General features: G+C 35.9%; 1 protein-coding gene and 2 long non-coding RNA genes across 8 annotated transcripts in view; 2 read left to right on the top strand and 1 right to left on the bottom strand.

Moving 5' to 3' along the window:
- LOC126866042 (uncharacterized) overlaps window positions 1–19,929 on the bottom strand; it is a 31,847-nt gene extending 11,918 nt beyond the window's left edge. For 2 of the 6 annotated variants that reach the window (XM_050619123.1, XM_050619117.1), the window contains exons 1-6: window positions 19,413–19,696; window positions 10,295–10,431; window positions 9,767–9,920; window positions 9,220–9,308; window positions 1,265–1,408; window positions 344–598 (exon numbers count right to left, since the gene is read on the bottom strand). In XM_050619123.1, coding sequence (XP_050475080.1) covers window positions 344–598; window positions 1,265–1,408; window positions 9,220–9,308; window positions 9,767–9,920; window positions 10,295–10,394 — 742 coding nt within the window. In that variant the 5' untranslated portion in view covers window positions 10,395–10,431; window positions 19,413–19,696. The other 4 variants (XM_050619122.1, XM_050619121.1, XM_050619119.1 and 1 more) reach the window with 4 other exon arrangements.
- On the top strand, window positions 6,689–9,022 carry LOC126866070 (uncharacterized). Its single transcript, XR_007689762.1, has 2 exons — window positions 6,689–7,048; window positions 7,677–9,022. It is a non-coding gene; the product is annotated as an uncharacterized LOC126866070 (long non-coding RNA).
- On the top strand, window positions 10,913–14,749 carry LOC126866072 (uncharacterized). The gene is made up of 2 exons (XR_007689764.1): window positions 10,913–12,839; window positions 13,293–14,749. It is a non-coding gene; the product is annotated as an uncharacterized LOC126866072 (long non-coding RNA).
- Window positions 19,930–20,183: the final 254 nt, after the last annotated feature.

Genomic DNA, 20,183 nt, shown 5'->3' on the forward strand with positions numbered 1-20,183 from the left:
GAAACAATAAAGGAAACAGGAAATATTCAAATAAAGTATCCATAGTACTCGTTGCAGTATTCAGAGAGTAAAACAAATCTCTACATAACTTTCATTCCTTCAATTATGTTCATAAAAATACAAATTTGTATAAACAAGCCCACACTCTAATTATTATCGCTCATAGGATGAAGTTCTCGAGTAAGTACTCGAAACAAACGAACTACTTTAATAACCAAGAAGTGTATCAAGCTCTACTAGACCTACACCTGTACTACGGTGTTTTTGCAAATACTTTCTCAGACAAGGAGCGATCGTTTGTTTATGAAAGCATCGCCAGTAAAAAGATAAAGCGATTACGTACCGAAAGGCCTGATTGGATGTCGGCTCCACAGATAGCTACGTTTGACAGGACTAAGGTAACTGTCCCTCAGATAAAACGGGGTAGCTCTGGCAGCATAGTTGGGAATATAGGGAGCAAAGCTTGGGTACCACCATGGGTCTCTGGTGAAGGCACTGATCGGTGCCATTGGTGATGGCTCAAGAAGATCGAACAAAGGCTTCTTGCGTAACAACGAGGGGAAGGATGGTAAGTAATCGTAATCGGTCACCAAGTTACCTGGAATTAAAAATCATATTCGTTCACAGATTCCTCTTGGATTCTCTTTGATATTTAATATCGTATATTTCGCAGTTTGCAATTTTAACGAATCACACTTGCGTTACTCGAGTGGAAAATTGCGAAGAAGAAGAAACGTCAGTGTTTTCAATGAAAAAGTAAAAATTGCAATTGAACAGTATGTTTGAGACGTCAGATAGCGTCTTCAACTTTAGTTTAGATAGAATCAGTTACTCAGAATTTGAAATAAACGAGACGATCGAAATATGAAAGACAAAAGAGTATGTTTTAGATTTTAGCGGAAAATAATAATTCTTTGTACTTTTAATGTCCGGAGCTATCGCGCTAAATCATGGTCGCGCAATTTCTTAAAATCTTTTCAACATTAGGACGTTTTATTAAAATCCGCACCACTTACAAATCTTCGTATTCAAAGTAACAGTGTTCACGTGAGTGCCCGATAAAATGTCATAAAGAGACAGCAATTTGATACAACAACGACTCGTCGATCTTCTTTAAAATCTTCTTCGCTATTAATCACACTGACAGTAAATTCATTACGTCAAATACACTTATTTTCTTGAGTTCTGAGTTGAGACGCGATGCTCAAAGGAGAAACTCATTTAGAAAAGAGGAAGTGAAAGGCGAGCAACGAGAAGTACTCACCGTGGATATCGAACAATCGTTTCGTACTGAGAGGAGGGCTAATATGCCGAGCCAACAAAGGCGATTTGCTCGGATACAGCCTGTCGATGTCTGCCAAGCGGTTCAGATGATCGGCCCAAGCTTTCTCAGGGTCGAACGGTTTCGCTGTATCGTGATATTTATGGCAATGAAACAAAAATTTGCACAATGTTTCGTGCATTCCTGACGGTCTCTCCCCTCCCGACTCTGAATCTTTTGATACTCGGTCAAAATAATTAATCACAAGCACATCGGTAATTTTATCCGGCATCAACAAGCGTACACGAAATACACGAGAAGTCTTCCGTTTATTATTAGGCTTCGTATATTATTCGCAATCTATAGTTGTAAATTGACAGTGGATATCTTTTCATTATAAATTTAGCTTTTGCATGTATCTAGCGTAGTGGAAAAATTTACTTTTAAAAATAATCATATAGGATTTCTTTCATTCTTCTGACAGAATTTGCTTTTTTTTATTGTTGCGATTTTACAGATTAGAAATTATCATCGTTGTTAGAATGTACTCTATGCTTTAATATATTTTGCTTCTCTTATATCTTGCGAATTTGTATTATTATTTTTTTTTTTTTTTTGTTTTCGTTTATGTAATCTTTTTCTGTCTTTCTTATTTATTTCAACCAGTTTGTAGGGTTCGACCTATACAGGAATGCAATCGATAGAGTTATGCAACATCGAGAATTCAACAAATCGCAGCATTACGTGACCCGAACTTTTAACGCGCGCGACCGTTATACGAGATATTGATTTGTCCCGTGGGTAATCGATGACGAGGCGCGAATTTCTCGACGTTGCATGATCAAATAAACGACAGTGAGGTGACAAGAGCGCTTTTCTTTTTATCGAAAATCTTTCGACGAATCAAGTTTAACGGAGAATTATTCATATCTTATTTCAACGTTTAAGGAGTTATTCATTTTCTTTCCACTTGATTTGTCACGTTACGATGTAAAAAATGCTCTCGTGAACTCAATATGTATATAAAATACGAGCAAAAGGTCGAATCAGATTTATCGTAAATCGAATTCAACTTTTTGTTACAGGCTTGCAGATTCCTTCGAGTAAAGAAAGGATACACAGCTAATTAAAAATGTTAAGGCGATCCGTACAAAGTAAATATTTAGTTTATTTTCTCGTTGTTAAAGAAGATATCCAAAGGATGGATTTTTCTAAAACATCTTGTACATCTGTGATCAATGGTAATAATTTTTTTGAAGAAGAATTTTCTATACCGGTGTAGAATATTTTTTAACGTTTAATATTTAGCAAATCGGAAGATCATTTTTTTTTTAATATTGCACAAAACAATTTTTATTTTATCATATTACTGATTGCTTTTTTTTTTATAGACTAGGTATCGAAACAGTTTGATAAAAAGTTAAAATAACGATTAAATTCGTTCGAATCGTTGATCAAACAATGAATGGAATCCATTTTTTTACTCGAGAAGGATTAATATTCCATCGGGAAGGACCGATGATATTCTATAGAAAAAAAAGAATGAAGAAACGTAGCAAGTCCACATAAACAACATGTCACTAAACTATTGAGAGGCTTGAGATTCATCTTCCCAAATTGTCTTTCTCCGATGAATCGTTCGATGTGTTTATCGTGTGCTACAATCTACGTATGATAAATGACACCTAATGTGAAAAACCGTGCGTACCATCGGTTTGATTTCGTCGCGAATCTGGCCGGAATCTGCCCAACTATTATTTATTTGCGTTTCATTTTCTCTGGTTTAGTACTTTAGCTTTCGGCATCTACATATTCTTTAAAGAAAGATGTTTCTCTTGTTAGTAGCAGCGTTTTTTGTTAATCTTCCAGGCCGCAGTGTCATGCACCGTTGGTACGTGGCTTTAATAAAAGACGCAGTGGTGTTTTAGGAAGAATATAAGAATAGATATAATAATTATTCAAGCGATTTAACTAAATTCCTTTAATTAGCTGTTTGCAGCTAAAAGTGTTACATGTACCAGATGTACATATCGCTGTCGTTTATCTAATACTTGTTTATTGTTAAGCTTCCTTTTAAGGTGTTGCAGTAAAATAGTTAAAATAGAGTAAAAAGAATAAAAAATAAATTATACGGGAAAGATCGAGTAACACATAAGTTACATTCAACTCTTTTCATTACCGTATAGTACATTTGACACTTTACCTAAAACACCCTATGCTAAAAAGATAGTAAGAAGCTTAATTAACGCATCGTGTTCCGTTCGCTGCTAATCCGATAAAAACGAATAACTAGGAGGGCAAAAATGCAAGTTAAGGTTCACAAGGGTTTTGTCCCCGTTTTTGGGTGTTCTTCCAAAGCCGTGCGTGTTTCACCTATCCGTAGCAAGCCGTAGATGTATATGATAAAAGCTTATCGAAGCACGATTCTTTCCTTCTAAAAGAGAAAAACGAAACATTCGAGCCGCTCTCACAAAAAAAGAAAAAAAAAAAAAGAAAGAAATGAAATGTAACACGACGCCACGTAACGTGTAAAAAAGTATACTAACCTGGTGGGGGTGAAAAATACCGCCTCAAAAAATCGCATCGTACTCTCCAAAAGCGGAGAGGAAAAAAGAGCGATGAGATATTTTCTAAAAATTTTCTTATCTCATTTTTTACACTGCTCACCGGTCGCTCAATGAATCGCAATACACTTAGAAATTCGCCGCGAAGTACAAGTTATTCCTGTTAATCGTTACGAACTCGTGGCCATCATCAAGACTGCACGAAACACAGGTCTTTTCTACAGGGTTTTTCTACAGAGTTTCTCTACGGAATCTATATCGCTATCTATCTACTGCTACGATTCTACTGGTTCGAAAATTACTTTAATCCGGTTAATCAATGCGTCACTGTCGAAGGAAAGAATTATAATTATATTTGGTTGGTGGAGAAGTAACGAAGAGCAAAGCGATTGGTACACAATTTCATTGTTTTCATAATTTTATTCTATCTGAATTTCTGCTGCGTTCTTTGAGTTGTTTTCGATACAAATCCATCGTTAAACAATTCTTTAACTTATTTATATCTTTTTCATCTACGTAATTTTTAGTAAAGGTTAAACAATGCAATGGGATTTATCGTAATATTTAGAATCTGTTACATTATTTATTGTAAAATAGTGACTATTTGAAATTGTTCCTTTTAGTGCTATCAAAGATCAAAGTTACTTTTCCATCAACTCGGTATTATAATTGATAAGCAGGTAAAAGTTTGAGGTTGGAGGGATCGGATTGAGAGAGAAGAAAAAAGTACATGCCATCTCCTGAAAAAGATAGAAATTTTTGGATCTAGCTGAAATTAATTATCGCTTGTTAGTCGGAGGAAAAGAATACTTCGAATACGCGTGCGTAGTAAAGCATATATTAATTGGAGTGTTTGGGTCAATTGCTCCACATCGTCCTTCTATCTCCTATATTCGATTCTTTTCTCCATTTTGTCCTCGTTTATGATAATATAATAATAACGAATATAAAAATTAAGAAATTGAATAACGAATGGAGATAAGTGACGATATTGGATCGAATAGATCAATGGTAAAAAATTAGAACGCGCAAGCGTCGAGAGAAAATTTCCAGCTTTTTCAAGTTTGGCGGCCATATTGAATTTCCTTTTATTCACTCCTTTTGCTTTCCTTTTTTTTTCACTTTTCTTCTATTTATAAGTCTCACGACTATTTTTTCTCTGATGAATTCAGCCTTTTACCACAATTATTACGATCGAATCGCCGTCATACGCTCTTCCTTTCTATATTTTTCTTCCGATTACCTATCCAAATCGTTCATTTATTTTTGTTCTTTAATTCATCTCTCGTTCTTTTCGATCCAGATTAGTGTAATCAAACTGCGACCTCCACCTCAGCTGCAAGAGTTAACACGTCCTAAATATCGTTTGTCGTCGTGGACAAAAGCGAAAAGACAAAAAGTTCCTTCGATTATACAGCGAAAAAGGAAAAAATCAAAAATGGCGTCGGCGAGGGCAACGCTCCTGGCGAAACGCAACGAAAAATATCGCATTTGAAAAAATATTCGCCCGCGTATAATTAGAAAAATTGTCTCGAAGTAGCATAAAATCGAAAAAATAAAAATATGCCGTATCTTGAAAAGTAAAAAACGATCGCTGAAAAATTATTAGCCAAAAAAACGTTCGTTCGTTGAGTCACTTGAGTTTATTGGAAATTTCATATGCATATACAGTGTGTAGCAGCTTTCTCGTGCTTATTACAAAGCGATTCGTATTCTCGATCCGTCGCATTGGCCACTGTTTCAGGATGGCTTCGATCATATTTCCTTTCCCATGCTTTCGAGAACCGTGGATAGTCGTGACATTCTCTCGACGATCGTCTGAACACATCGATGAAGAAAAATCCAGGCACGTGCGCATGTGTGAAATCGTTGCTTTCGTTTCTTTCTTTCGTTTTCGTGTCGATGAGGGAAATGGGATAAAAATGTGATGCAGGCGTATTATTAGTATGTTAAGTACACTTTGCATGATTCCAGCTAATTACCATACACAACTGTATACTTGGATCTGATTTTTGTGTACGATTCGTGCTCACCGTACACTATGAACGAAAAGTGCGAAATTGATTTTAGAAGCTCTACCGGGGAAAAATAAAATTATAGAATTATGGAAAATAAGAATTTGGTGAGAATACTTCGTACGTGTAATCAACTTGTTACTTGTTCTTAATTGGTTATTCATCCTAATAAATGAAGGGTCACGCGTAAAAGTAATTTTATATAGGGATTTTTTTTATGAAACAATCGAATGGTAAAGTGTAAAGAATACGCAGGTAAGTACTTTTGGTTGATAGTGTACCACTCGGAACGAAGAAATCACTAGTTTAATCACTTGGAGATATTAATGTAAATTCCAGGATAAGGACGATATTATTTGTGTACCGTTAAGCAAATGTTAAGGGTTACTTCTTAATGTCTCAGCAATTAATATCTTGATCTGTGGCAGTTGCAGTTGTACGAACGCTCGATACACTCGATATTAAAAGTCAAATATTTTTCTATCGCGTCTATTTCTCCTAAGGTGAAGATCATCGATAATAGTCAAAAATAGAACGATAATAAACAAACTTGCAATGTTTATCAATATCACACTTCACTGTAAGGTTACCAAGCTCGAGATACTAATCGCTAATCACATTTATTGGGAGCGTATCGGGTATAGTTTAGACAGTGAGTAGGTTAGTATCGCGCAAGATGTCAGTATCCTTTCTTCGTATGCAATGACGAAGTCGCACTTTTGTAGTAAGCGTGTTTCGTTGTTTAGTTTCTCTAGTCTGCCAGTGTCGTGCAATTTGTTGTCGCCTAAGGTCGCTCAAATCGACGATGCGATTGAGTAAAAGCCACTTGTTGGGACTAGTGCCTGGAAAGAAATTAGGATCAGAGCTGCATGCGATTCGTTTGTTCCCATTTAACGGGCGGTTGCTTAGCTCGCAAATATTTTCTCGTTTATCTGGACAACGACGAGCAACGTGAATGACGATGATGATGGTGGTTTCGTTCTCTCGGACGACGCAAGAGGCATGGAGAATAAAACGTATGAGCGTGAGAGATCAGTGAGCCGTGTGATCGATGATCGATGAACGATGATCCATGATGCCTGGCCACGTTTCTGTCAGTCGTTCGGTCGTTGATCGTCGCCATTTCCATCCATCGACACTTCCATTGTTGACGACATCGAACAACACGAGAGACATCCACCGATTTTTAACGGACAATCGTATTAATGGTATTAATTATATTAATCTAATTGTTAATTCACGGTTTTGTGCTGCTTCGGTCGAGCTTGCTATCGCTTAGTATACGTCGACACTTTCTACGTTTAGTTTGTTTTAATGTCTCCACGCTTTTGTTTAAATTTGTAGTTTTTTCCAAAATAGAGATGGGCATTATGTTTGCTGACTATTTACAGTTTAGTTCATTATCGCTATCGTTACTGAGAATTGTATACGTAGACTATCTGTAGTCTGACGAAAATTAATTAATCGCTCAAGGCCATTCAATAGTAAAACCTCATTATATGTCTAGTTTCTGTCATTGAAAGCAACTATCGTTTGTGCTATGTCACGTTATTACATATTTGTATATTTCGGAATTTTTATTTCGTTCTGATATAGTAGTTATATAGTATAGCTATTCTGTTATAGTATAGCTGCGTAATTATGCGAAAGAAACACGCGTTAGTGCCGACATGTGCTATTTCTGGTGCTGTGAAGCAGTCTTGAGTGGCCAATTAATTTTTGACAGACTATAGCACACCAATTCGTTGGGTAGATGTACTGCTATCTCTTTATTAAAACTGATTATTCACTGATTATTCAATTGCAAACGTATGTATCGTATTATTATTTATTTAGTCACGAAGAGATGCAACAACGCGGTTACGTTGGCGATTAAACGTGCGATGCGAAAATTATATCTGTTATATCGATACCACGATCTTCGATCAGATGCTATCTACGCTCGAATAGTACGTAAGTCTCTAACAAACATGTCTATCACCACGACCGAGTTAATCATTAATTGGTTACCAAAATCATTTCTAGCCCATCTCTGATGCAAAGATAATTATTGTAATTAATTGAACACCAGCGAACACCAATGGGAGCGTCGGTCATCAGTGGATGTCAAGCTGCTCCTCAGTCACATATAGTCGAACTATTCTTTTACTTTCCTTTTATTAAAAACAGAAAAATCTATTTCAAAAGGCGCAAAAGAAAAAGAAAAATGAATCGTATAATCGCGAGGCAAACAAGTCTTGAGGTATATTCAACATAATTATATATATTTTTTTATACGTATGTATAGATGCATGTTTTCGTATAGCGACATTATAAGTATAATAACTTAGATACAAAGTGTACGGAGTAGAGTAAATTAATATTACACATATTATGGCATGGTTCTGTGTACGTGAAGAGAAAAGGTATTCAGACACGGATTGTAGATAAAATATGAACTCGAGGTGAATTAAATACGATTCGAAAAAATTCAAAACACGTACGTGTCCAAAAGTGCATACGCATTTCACACGTCGGATGGGGATGACACATAACAATACAAAGGTATTTTTTTTTCTTTTTTCGAAGGATTGGGAGCATCCCATGTATGTATATTTTCAGTTTCCTTGCTTCGCTTTTTACTCATTTTCACTTGGTTTCTTTTTTTAGTCACGATGGAGTGCAAGCAAAGGTGGAGGGCTCTTTTCATAAGGATACGAGACGGATCCTCCAGGATGGCGTTTCTGGCTTCTGAGAAAGGCCTTGGAGGGAAATATTCGCGGACCGCCAAATATTTACACCTCCGACAAAGTTAATGTGTCTTTACATCCTTCCTTTTCGTTCGTTTATTTATTTTCGACTTTCAAAGTTTTAACTTTTATCTTAACTTATTCGTCTATCCAACAGGCAGAAGCCAAAAGCACCTGGTTACAAATTACTGACAAGAACTTTGACAAGAATTATCAACTAAAGGAAGAAAACTCCGAGAACGAGCGGTTATAATTAATTAATTAATTGGATTCAACGACGATAATGCTTTCGTTCCACATTCTCATGCGTTTCTTCGTTCATTCTCTTTTTCGTTCTCACTCAGGTCTTTTTTGCTTTCATTCGTATCTTTTTGTCGTTTCCGTTTTTTTTTCTTTTTTTTTACTTTTTGGCACTAGAATTTTTATAATTATATTTTCTCTCTCGTTCGTAAACGTTCGAGACGCGTGTTTACAACAACGTTTAAACTTTCCAAACTTTTCTTTTCGTTTCGTTTCGCGCTTCTTTTTCTTTCTCGATTCTTTCTGTCTGATCTTTTCTGTGGTTTTTATAATTACTTTTTTGATTTGGTTTTACGACGTCGTTCACTCTCTTTGGTTTGGACTTTTGCTCAGAGTTCTTTAGTACGTACCGGGGATGAAGCGTTCTACAGGTTTGTATTGATGCGGGTAGATCTGCCTCGGTGTGTAACCGTAGATCTCACGGTGGACGGGCAGGTACCTTCAGGGAATAACGTTTACTTTAATAAAAAAAAAGTTTGCTTCGTCTTATTATTTAAGATGATAAATAATATCATTCAAGATAATTATTCGAATAAATTAATCGTTGTAAAGCTATTGCCAGATTGTAAGAACATAGTCGATCATTTTGTCGTTGCTCAAGTGTGTATAAGTAATAGAAACACGCAAACATCTTTTACATCGACTCTGAGATTTTGCAACATTTCATAAGGTTATTCTATAAAAATGTTCGTCATTACATTTAACGATGTATTGTGTAGTAGTCTTATTATGAAAAACACGTTAAGATGATCTTTCTTTTATCTTTTATCGCACGAGTGGCTTGCCTACCTAATTAAATTATTTATGTTATCAAAGTTTCAACGAAGTATCTATTCTTAAGCATCGATTGAAATATTGTTAGTTAACGAGTTTCAAAGGTACTCCAAGAAATCTTACCTGTATCCAGGAACGTTGATGCGATCAGCCGCATGGATGGGGGTTTCAAAGATAGACTTTCCAAATGGCCACGAGGTGGATAGCTCAGGATAATCTGAGCGGAAAATGCTGCGAGGTCTGTGCGTGTGTTCAGGGGCTCTCATATCGTCGGTGCCTGTAAACAGTAATAGTTTTATAGGCTGTTCGATCTTAGCCCCCTGTAAACACCATACCAAAAGTATCGTACGAGACAAATTGCGACAAGTATACATGCTTAAAAAATCTCTCAATTATTACAAAATTTGGAAGTTACGTGATTTCGTTTGAAAAAAAGTGAGAAGGGAACGAGAAGCACGAAAGAAATTAAAAGAACTAAAATTTCGTTCAAAAAGAATTCGATATTATAAAAATTGAATATACATCAAGCTGATAGAGGAGAAATTAACTTTTTTCAGCAACGATCGAGTTTAAATTGAAAGCGAATAAACGTTCAAGTTAAAGTCTGTTCGCGTTAAATTTCTTAATTCCAGGTAATGCATGAAGGAGTACCTTTTAAGGCTCGAACGTAACTCTGCCAGAATTTGGCCTTCCTTGTGATGGGCTCGTTGCGCCCGATCATGTCGAGATTGCTTCTAAAGCGCGCGTCCATTTTGCCGCTCTACTGAACTGCTAACCACACTCGTTCGCTAAAATAAACGAACGTAAATTACTTTTAGCGTTTTTATAATTCAACGCGTGAAGATATCCGATGATCTAATTTGTTCGCGTTAGGGAGGAAAGATCGACGATTTTGATTCAGATTCGATATAGGAATTGCTCTTCGTTGGTATAAATCTTATATGTTAGCGATAATGCAATTTCTGAAACAGATTAATCGTTAATTGATGTAACACTACGTATTCTTCTGTCAGTTAATCATTTGCGGAATAAAAATGGTTACAATAAATGTCTAAGGTGAGAGAAAAACATTGCGTAAGTGCATGTTAATTATAAAATACGATGTCTTCGATATTTCAAATTTAAAATACTTCAGCGTGCCAAATTTCAAATGTTTAGAATATATAATATTTCTCAATAAGATCGCTAGAAATATCGAAGAGCGATAAACTTAAATAGAAGACTACAATTTCTTAGAAATACAGTTTTCACGGAAATTTGTAAATATAACGGTATGTGTATAATCGATCTTGTAAACAACAAGGAATTTCTAAATTTGAAATACATAAAAAAAAAAAAAACAGCGCCGTAAAATATATCTTTTCGCTAAGATTATGTTTACATTAAAATTTCCCTGTTTGGTATCTGGGATAGTATCTAACAAGTACGAGGATAATAATGCCACAAATTTAGGGCTTGTAATGCTAGCAGACAGTAAACGCGCTAAAAATAAGAAACTTATGGACGATAATTTGCAAAGGTGTTTGTTGGCATCCTGTCGCTTTCTAAGTATAGCGGACGCAATTTTTCGCGGTCGATTTCTTCATCATTCTTGTTAAACCAGATTTTATAATTATATATATTTACAACTACTATTTAAAACTGGCAGTAAAAAATAGATTTCATTAACACTTTGTACCATACTACTCGGTATTAACACATAATGCCATCTAGTGCCAAGATTAAAATCACATTAGCGTATTACGTTTTATATTTAATAAAATTTAAAATTTATAAACTTATTTTTTCTTAATTTTATTCTATATAATACATCTGCCAATGTCCAGAAATATATTTTTAAATATAATACCTATATATAATATTACATTAAATATATAGATATACATATCTAGATAGAAACGTTAAACATCAATGAAATGTTTCATTGAATAAAATACGAAAGCTCGAATTTGGTGCTCGTATTTGAAAAGCACGTACTCGTCCTGTTTTCGAATAGCGAATGGTATTACGTGTATTACGATTGGTTGCGGCATTCCTCGGATCAGCCAATCGAGGACTGCGACACAAACAGGAGCATCGGCTTTTCTTTTTGTTGACGCAATGGTGCCGTTAAATTTAGAAACGCGCGCACTTCATACTCGGCCTGGATCATCCGAACGCTTTCGCATGTATTCCTATTTCATTCTCGGCAAGAGCGATCGAAGGTCATCGGAAATAAATTTGGAATACGTGATCTAAATCAACGGTCGTCCATTAATGCCTGATTCTGGCGACCGAGTTAATTTCCTCGTAATTACATAGTTTGGTTAATCACCGAACGTATTTCTGCGTAGTAATCGAATGGAACGTCGAAACTTAATGAATGCTTCTACACTTTGTCGAACCGTTTCCATTAAGAATTACGATCAGGTATTTGGAGAATTATTTATATCTATAGTGGCTACAAGAAGTATTTGCACATATTTTTATTTTAGCAGTTTTACGTTTTATTTTCAGAGTATCAAATTTTTGTCGTTGTATCAAAGTATTACTAAATGATACAAAACTTATTGCTATACTTTAGTAATTTTCTATAGTTGGATCTATTTAATTGGTATAAAAAGATAAATGCTATAATAATTACTAAATAGAATGACATGTAGATACTTTTTTGCTCTCTGTATATATTAGGGAATAACTTTGTATTTGACAAATTTTGGGATATGGATTTAGATACAAAAAATCTATATAATTGTGCAAAGACGTGAAAATTCTCAGGTAAATTAGCTACTGTGTTATTTGAATACTATAAGTTGTTTTAGAAACAAATGTTTTATTGCTGTGATTCTTTTCATAATTTGAAGAAGTTGGCGCCACTTATCTTACAATATAATTGTTACCAACCTTAAAGTACGACTCTGTACTTAATGAAATAAATTAATACAAAAAATTGAAAATTTATAATATAATTCTTCTTTCTACCGAAGAGAAGAATTATATAATGCATTTTAGTATCGAATAATAATTTGTGTTATTTGAAAATTTTGAAATTTATGCGTATGAAAATTTGTTTCATAGAAGTTTGCAAGACTGAGTTTGAAACGTTGCTTGACCCTTCGGCCACAAAAGTAAAGTGCAATTTTTCGTAGTGTGTTAATTAAGTTTTTAACGGTCAAATGGCACAAACCATACGCAAAATCAGTAATATCTATCAAAGGTAATTGTTTTTTAATATACCTGTTGCTCAAGAGATATAAATATAATAAAATTGTAACGAAAATTTCATAGTATGCAATTTTGTTACATTTGAGTAGAAATTTATCAGTGATGTATATTATACCGTTAAATATTTGCGTATATTTCAATATAAAGCTTTCTAAATGGTAATAACTTTAATATTATTACGAAAATAAGAAAATTAATATGAATTAATGTATATGAAAAGTAGAGACATTTTTCTTTCGAACGAAAGTCGATACCTTGCTTTGTCGTATTTGCACAAACATATGTGTGTATATACATAATTAATAGTCATTAAAAATGTTTTATGATGAAAAATTCATCTATGATGTAATTCGGAAAATATCTTAGTATGTATGCATGTACGTATATATGATTCCTTTTCGTAAGATAAAATAGAGCAACGAATAATATTATATCGGACTAACAGGTGTCTCTGCAGGTTGCATCAATGGAGCCAGTGTTGCAGTTTACAGAATGCAATCAAGAAAAGGTATGTGCAATTTCTGTTTTTTGGTAGATTATTATTACATACCACAAATTTGAAGGTACTGTGTGCGTTGAAGCTAATATTTTGTACTTTAATCTTTTGCTTTCACCAGTAAATGAAATAATAGATTGTGAATAATGATAGCTTTCTGATAAAAGTATACAAAAATGAATTATGATTTTCAAATAACCGAAGCACGATTTTATTGAACAGTAACGACGTTCATCACTCGACTGCAATTAAAGAAATGCAGATCATGAACCCAGATAGAAATTTATTTTGCTCTCGAAATGTTCCAATAAGTACTTAAGGTATGTTCTATGGTATTTTTGCATAATATATTTAAATCTCCTATAAATGCACAAACACCTACAATCCAATCATTATATTACAGAACAATCTAGTATCAAATCGATGCTTCTTATCGTACTATACTTTCTATCATCTATGAACGAGTTCGTGGCGAATGGAAAAGGGAAAATAAGAAAAAGCTCGGTGGTCGTGGACGCAGAATGATGCGTCGCGTCGCGTCGTGACGTAAGAGTCCCGGATTCGCGGTCGCTATATTTAGGCTGCCCGGGCCCCGGTCCGTTTTTAGTTGGAAACAGGTGGACATCCAAGCTGTGCGAAGGCAGCATAGTCGACGAGTCTCTGGCTGACTTTGACCGATTTTCGCGAACCCCCCACCCCCCTTCCCCATCGGAATGGGCTCCTTTATGCCCGCGACGACGATAATGACCCATAAAACAACACGTGCCCACCCTTCGGTCCATAGGATTCCATTTATTTGTTCAAATCGTTCAAGATCACCTCGACTCATTTAAAAGTTTATTGCTTAAGAGTGTTTCGATAATTTGATAGTTTATATACCTGCAAGGTGGATATCAAGGAAAATTATTATTCTGAGCGAGTTGAAGATGAAATACCTTGTATTCAGAATTCGCTCGAATTAGTCTCCTGTTTGAGAAGATATCTGATAGTTGGAGAATGTTTATATATGCAAGAAACGGAGATTTAAAAGAACGATTCTACAGGCAAATTTTTTCAGTGATGGCAAATTTTTTAGTTATGTCCAAGATGAAAAGAGTATTATATGGTTCGTAATGTTTGGAATGTTAGCAAGTATGGTAAATAAAAGATACAGCGTTCTAATAATAACGATAGTTTAGGAACGAGCAAGTTTTCTGAGAACTTGTTTGGAATTTCTCAAAGGTTCCCATGTTTCTCGTTTTTCGCGCTAAATCCTTCCAAATAATTTTCATAGTTAAGCTTTTATCATTCTGTTCGTAAAGCTAGTTACCTCTAATTAACTAATAACTCGAACTTTTGTTAAATTCCGATTATAAATATTAACTAACCAACGAATCGAATTTATCTTTTTATTCTTCAACATAACTTTTGCCCAACTCTTCTATCTAACGAACACTCGTGTAATCTAGATGACTGTTAAAAATAAGCAAGACGGGTTCAAGCAAATCATCCGGGGCGTAGGTCCAAAAACTGAAAATACGTGCCGGCCCACGGTGTGACTTTTCGTTTGCTGGCTTACAACTGCGTTAGGTCCTCACCCAGCGCGTTCCACTTCCGTGCGTCATCGTGGACGCGTAATACACGTTTAAACGACGGCCTTTAGAAATTGAATAATCAGAGACGTATGCCAGACTACCGGCCAAACACGTGGATCAACGTCGATGACAGCTGATAGCGTTAGGTGCCCCGACACCTGTTACTTCTTTGTTTCATTGTTCCCTGCCAGAACGATCGCGTCAGAATGTATCACGGTTAAGAGTGTTCAAGGCTTAACTGTGATCTACGAATTCTCTAGGTAGGTCGCCACTTTTCAATACGTTTCATGAGAATGTCTCGCGTTTCGTATTATCTTCGAATTAGTTTTCTTACAGAATAGATAGATACAGGGTTCGTAATGTCGTAGCTAATTTTAGGCTGTATGTATATTTCGTTGTAAATTTCAATGGAAACATTTAGATAGAACAATGAACCGGTCGTAAAAGAGCGAACAAGCAGTCAGCTATTTTAAGTATCGAGGTATTTATGTCGAACTTACATAGGTCGATTATTGGAAAGTTTAACATCTGTAAATTCGTACTATCAACTAGTGCAATGTCCTATGTCAGGAGATTCGGACAGTCATTAGTCAGACGACGGAATTCTAACACGAAAACAAGTACTTTCTGCGTACTTTATGCAAGTTGAATTTGAAAAATGAAATTCCATCAGAGAAGTTAGATTTCACTGTTATTAAACAACAGAAAAATATTTCTAAAGAAATTGTAAATAAGATTTTTCATCGCTAAAGCGATATTTAAACTTCATTGTTAAAAATTGTATTCCACCGATATTATTGTAATTCAAGAATTAGAGAAAAATGTTGAGAAAATCTTTCAACGATATTGTACAATTCTAAATGAGAATACCAGCAGGAAGCGAATTTAGCGATCGTAATGGCGTGGTCAGAAATTATGTTCACATTGAAAACTTGCCAAAGAACGAATTTTCTAAGTGTGGCGGTTTCGCGTGATCCGATGAAGGGTAGGCGAGAATGTAACAGAGGAAAAGGAAACTTTCGCACATCGGCCTTCAATGTTGAAACTTTAACTATCAACCGAAGACAGCCAGCTCGACACGTTGCGGTGAAACGCTAGAAACCATTTAACCCAGAAAATATCAAACGTCTGGACGCATCAAAAGTTTCCTCTAACGCTGCTCGAGTTGAGGTTCGGAGAAGCTCTTTAGAAATCAATAACGTTAGCTCGATGGAGATACCAAACTTTGTCGATTTTCGACGAATAATTAATTGAGAAATCTCATTTAGCTTGAAATTTCTATCGTTGATATATATATATTTTTTTTGATAGAGTATTTGTTTAGCACCTTTAATTTTTATAACGAATTCTCAGTGAAATTTGTAAAAAAAAAAAATAGTGGAGAATATGATGTACTATATAGAAACCTGTATGGATACGTACGAACGTACTAAGTAGATTCAGAGTGCAATTGGTCGGACAAACGAAATCTGGTACTAAAATAAACCATTTTACGTAAAATGATTACAAATACGAAGCAAGTGATAAACACGAAGTAAATTGGAGTTTGCTTATAAATATTGGACCTATCTATGAAACAAATCGAACAAATAGATAAACGTGTTTAATTCTCTTCTTTCAAGACCACGCTCTCCGATATTAAAAAAAAAAAAATGAACAACATTTCAAGGATGATAGTAACGCAATATATTTAACCCTCAACTTGTAGGATGAAATTCGTGCTTGTTATATAATCGGCATATTGAAAAAAAAAAAAAATGTTCGGAATTAAAAAATTCAGACCCGGATACTTATTTATATGTTCTGCAATATAAAATGTACGTTATTCTCTTATGGAGAAAATACTTGTATAGCATATAAACTTTACAACGTATAACGTTGATTATTATAGTCTTCTAACATGTTTAAAAATTTATTCAATTTAAATCGCGCGAATTTAATAAGTATAAGGAGAACAGAGAAACGTAGATGACGGACGTTAATTATAATTGTTTTGATTCAGAATTGAAGTTTTGTCACGGCTAGAAAGTCGCCTTTTTGCGGCGTTATATTTAGCCCGATGTGGCCGAAAGTAGTGACGCCTTAATTCGGTCAGACGCGTAGTTTAGCTCGTCAAGCGGCGCGAGGCGCCTCTTGGCACTTGTGACGTATTCTATGATATTAAGAGAATGAGCAATCTGGAGCGTGTCACTTTAGCCGTTTATAATTTTATACGCGTTACATCGTCTAAAAAATTTATGACAGTGTATCGCTACTCGCAACTTCTTTTTCTAACGTCAGCACTGAACAAATTCTTATAATCCTGCACATTTTCTACGTCAATATTCGTTTAAATAACTCGCTTTCCCACTTTCTAACCCTAATATTTCCATTAGCCGTAATCTTCTATGAGAACGAGGTTTAGTCCGACAAAAGGTTCCTAAGCTACTCCGAGTATTCGACTATTTCCTAAAAACAATCGTTGAAAACGTTTCAAAAGCTATCAGAGTGCATGGTGATTTTTATTAACACGTTAACTTCTGTCTGTGAGGAATAGACGACACTCGGAAAGTGGATCAACCGAGACGGTGCATACGTTTGCTGGGAGAAAAGTGTTTCGCGTGGTTCGACGCTGTCTTTGAATTTGTAGAAATAGAATTATGCTAAATAGTCGTACTATAGTACCGAATAGGTTGAAAAATATCGGTTGACGACCAGCTCTCATTCCCACATTTTGTAGAAACCTAATTATCCTTAATTTATTAGACAATCGACGGTGTCAGTTTATGAATATCGATGCTGCGTATAGTAAAGTACTAAAATCCTATTTATCTCAACTTCATTTAATAGAAGGAAATTTCGGTCAGTATAATGAACGTCTGTTATTCAAATGGACAATACGAATGATATTTTATGAATATTATATGGAATTCTAATTGTATGATCTGTTTGTTCCTGTATATATATTAAAAAAAAAAGAGTTTCGCGTTTTAACCGCAGAAAGGGAGCGGCTATAACAGACACGTCGGACTTGGCGGCATCCCGCGGATATTTTTATCCCGACAGGCACGCCGCGGCGCGTTACATAACTGCCAAACAAATCGCTGCCAATTATTATAAACAATTCCGTCGGTTGTATGATTGGCACACGTGTACGAGAAACCTCGAGCATCGATGTCTGTGCCTTGTACGTTACCACTACATTTTGAGAAGCACGCGGCAGCAAACGATCGGTCTGCCTCGAATTGGTATGCGATAGCAGAGAAACCGAGACGCGAGTCGCGCCAACTATTGCAAACGTGCTTCCACGAAATTAGAACTTTGATTCGGGACGGTGGTGTTCGCGACTGTATCTTTACGACTCGTTCGATCGATCGATCGTTGAACGCACTGAGTCATTCATATTATCTAAATCTATCGAATCGATTTATAGAATCGTACAATGAAACATTCGTTGTAATATCACTGTTTTTCTTTCTTCGGGACTTGCGATATAGTATTACTTATATATCGTAGTATTCCTTTTTTGTTTCTTAAAGATCGACGATGAAATATGTTTTACATATTTTCTTTTGTTATTAAATCACGCGCAAACATATATTGTTATAATATCGTAGATACGATTATTATTACATATAGATTGGTACAAACATCGTCATGCATGGTATTATCATTGTAAAACATCAGGCGTAAACAGACAGATAGATCATTTTTTCTATTGTCAATGAGACTTCAACGATCATTCGTAAAAATGTGATTTCGTTCATTTCTTTGTTCTCTTACTAGAAATTGAAATTAGAAATTTATCGACGTAATAAAATGGTCCAATGATTCGATCGTTTCTGTCTCGTAAGATTAATCACCACTGTGTACATCAATTTGTCCACAGTGTAATTAGTTCCTCTCGTTCTCGTGGGTTAGTAACATCAATTAGTCTTAAAAAGCACACGTACCAGTGTGAACGAAACGAACCAGTGATACAATCTAAAATTATTTGCAGACTCGCGTTTAAGTGTACTAGAACAGCGCAGTCTAGGTTAATGGAAGAGCGAATTCCTACTAAATATACGCAGAAGGACAAGCGCAGGCAGGCCCACGTCCAGTCAGGCGTTCTCTCCTATTTTTCGCCCTGTTTTACACTGGCGCGCACACACGGACGAGAATCCTCGATCTTTCCTCTTCCAGCGAATCGTTCCTCTTGGTATCGTCCTCGATCGGTTCAGCCAGATAGAGTGTTGCACTCACGATTTATCTATCTCTTTCCCACCCTTAACGTCCAGATCTTTGTCTCTTTCTCTCTCGAACCAATGAAATAAGTGGTCGCGCGATCGTTTAAAATCCTCGAGCAAAGTCAACTTGTTCTCGTTTTCTTTTCTTTCTCCCGGCAAGCCGAGAACGAAGAATCGAAGTAGAAGAGAAGGAAGAAAAAGAAAGTGGAACAAAAAAAAAGTTGGCGAATAAACTCGACTATGTCGACCGGTGTGCGGTGGTCGATTGGAAATTAGCCCTTTTTTACCTAAGTATTTCGGACGACCGTTCGGTTCGGGGATTGGACCTTAGACTGGGCGGCTGCCGCCAAAAATGTAGACTAGTATACCGAGCGTCGGTACGGTGGCGCCGACCTGTCGGCGAGTTTCCGTGGCTCGCCACGCGACATTTATGGCTCAACCCCCGCCAACGTTACGCGATTGGTCGATCGGTCGACCCGCGACCGTATCGAAACTTCCTCTTCGTCCTCTTCGTCCGTCTACTAAGCCTTTCCTTCGCTTGTTTCTACCGCGGATCGCCTCCTCACGGTCGTTGTTCGCCCACGCGTTTCTCTTTTTCTTTCTTTCCAATCTACGAATATCTGAATGCTTTTATCTTTTGATATGTATCAAAGATGTATTAATTAATACGTATCGATCGATGGTGTTTGGCTTCTCTTTAAGGATTATTATTAAAGAAATATAACGACGTACGTGTAGACGTTTGTTCGAACGACTTTATCTTCGACTGCTATATATATATGCCGATACACGAACTAGCCGACTGATTGATTTTAATAGTTGTAAACAAGTAGCGAGAATTTATGAGGGAACATTTAAACGCAATTTGCACACGGTTGGTTTGGTTAGGCAGTTCGAAGAATACGCTTTCGTATAGCAAGTACATACGTTGTTTCTGTCATCGTTCTGCGTAATGCTTTCAGGTTCCAACACGCGGAATGTAAAATGTTTAGAGATTAATACGTGTTAACTATAGAGCTAGAGGGTAAGGAAACGCACGTGGATGCAGAGCTTGTTAT

This window comes from Bombus huntii, chromosome 5 (assembly GCF_024542735.1).
Source record: "Bombus huntii isolate Logan2020A chromosome 5, iyBomHunt1.1, whole genome shotgun sequence".
Lineage (NCBI taxonomy): Eukaryota > Metazoa > Arthropoda > Insecta > Hymenoptera > Apidae > Bombus > Bombus huntii.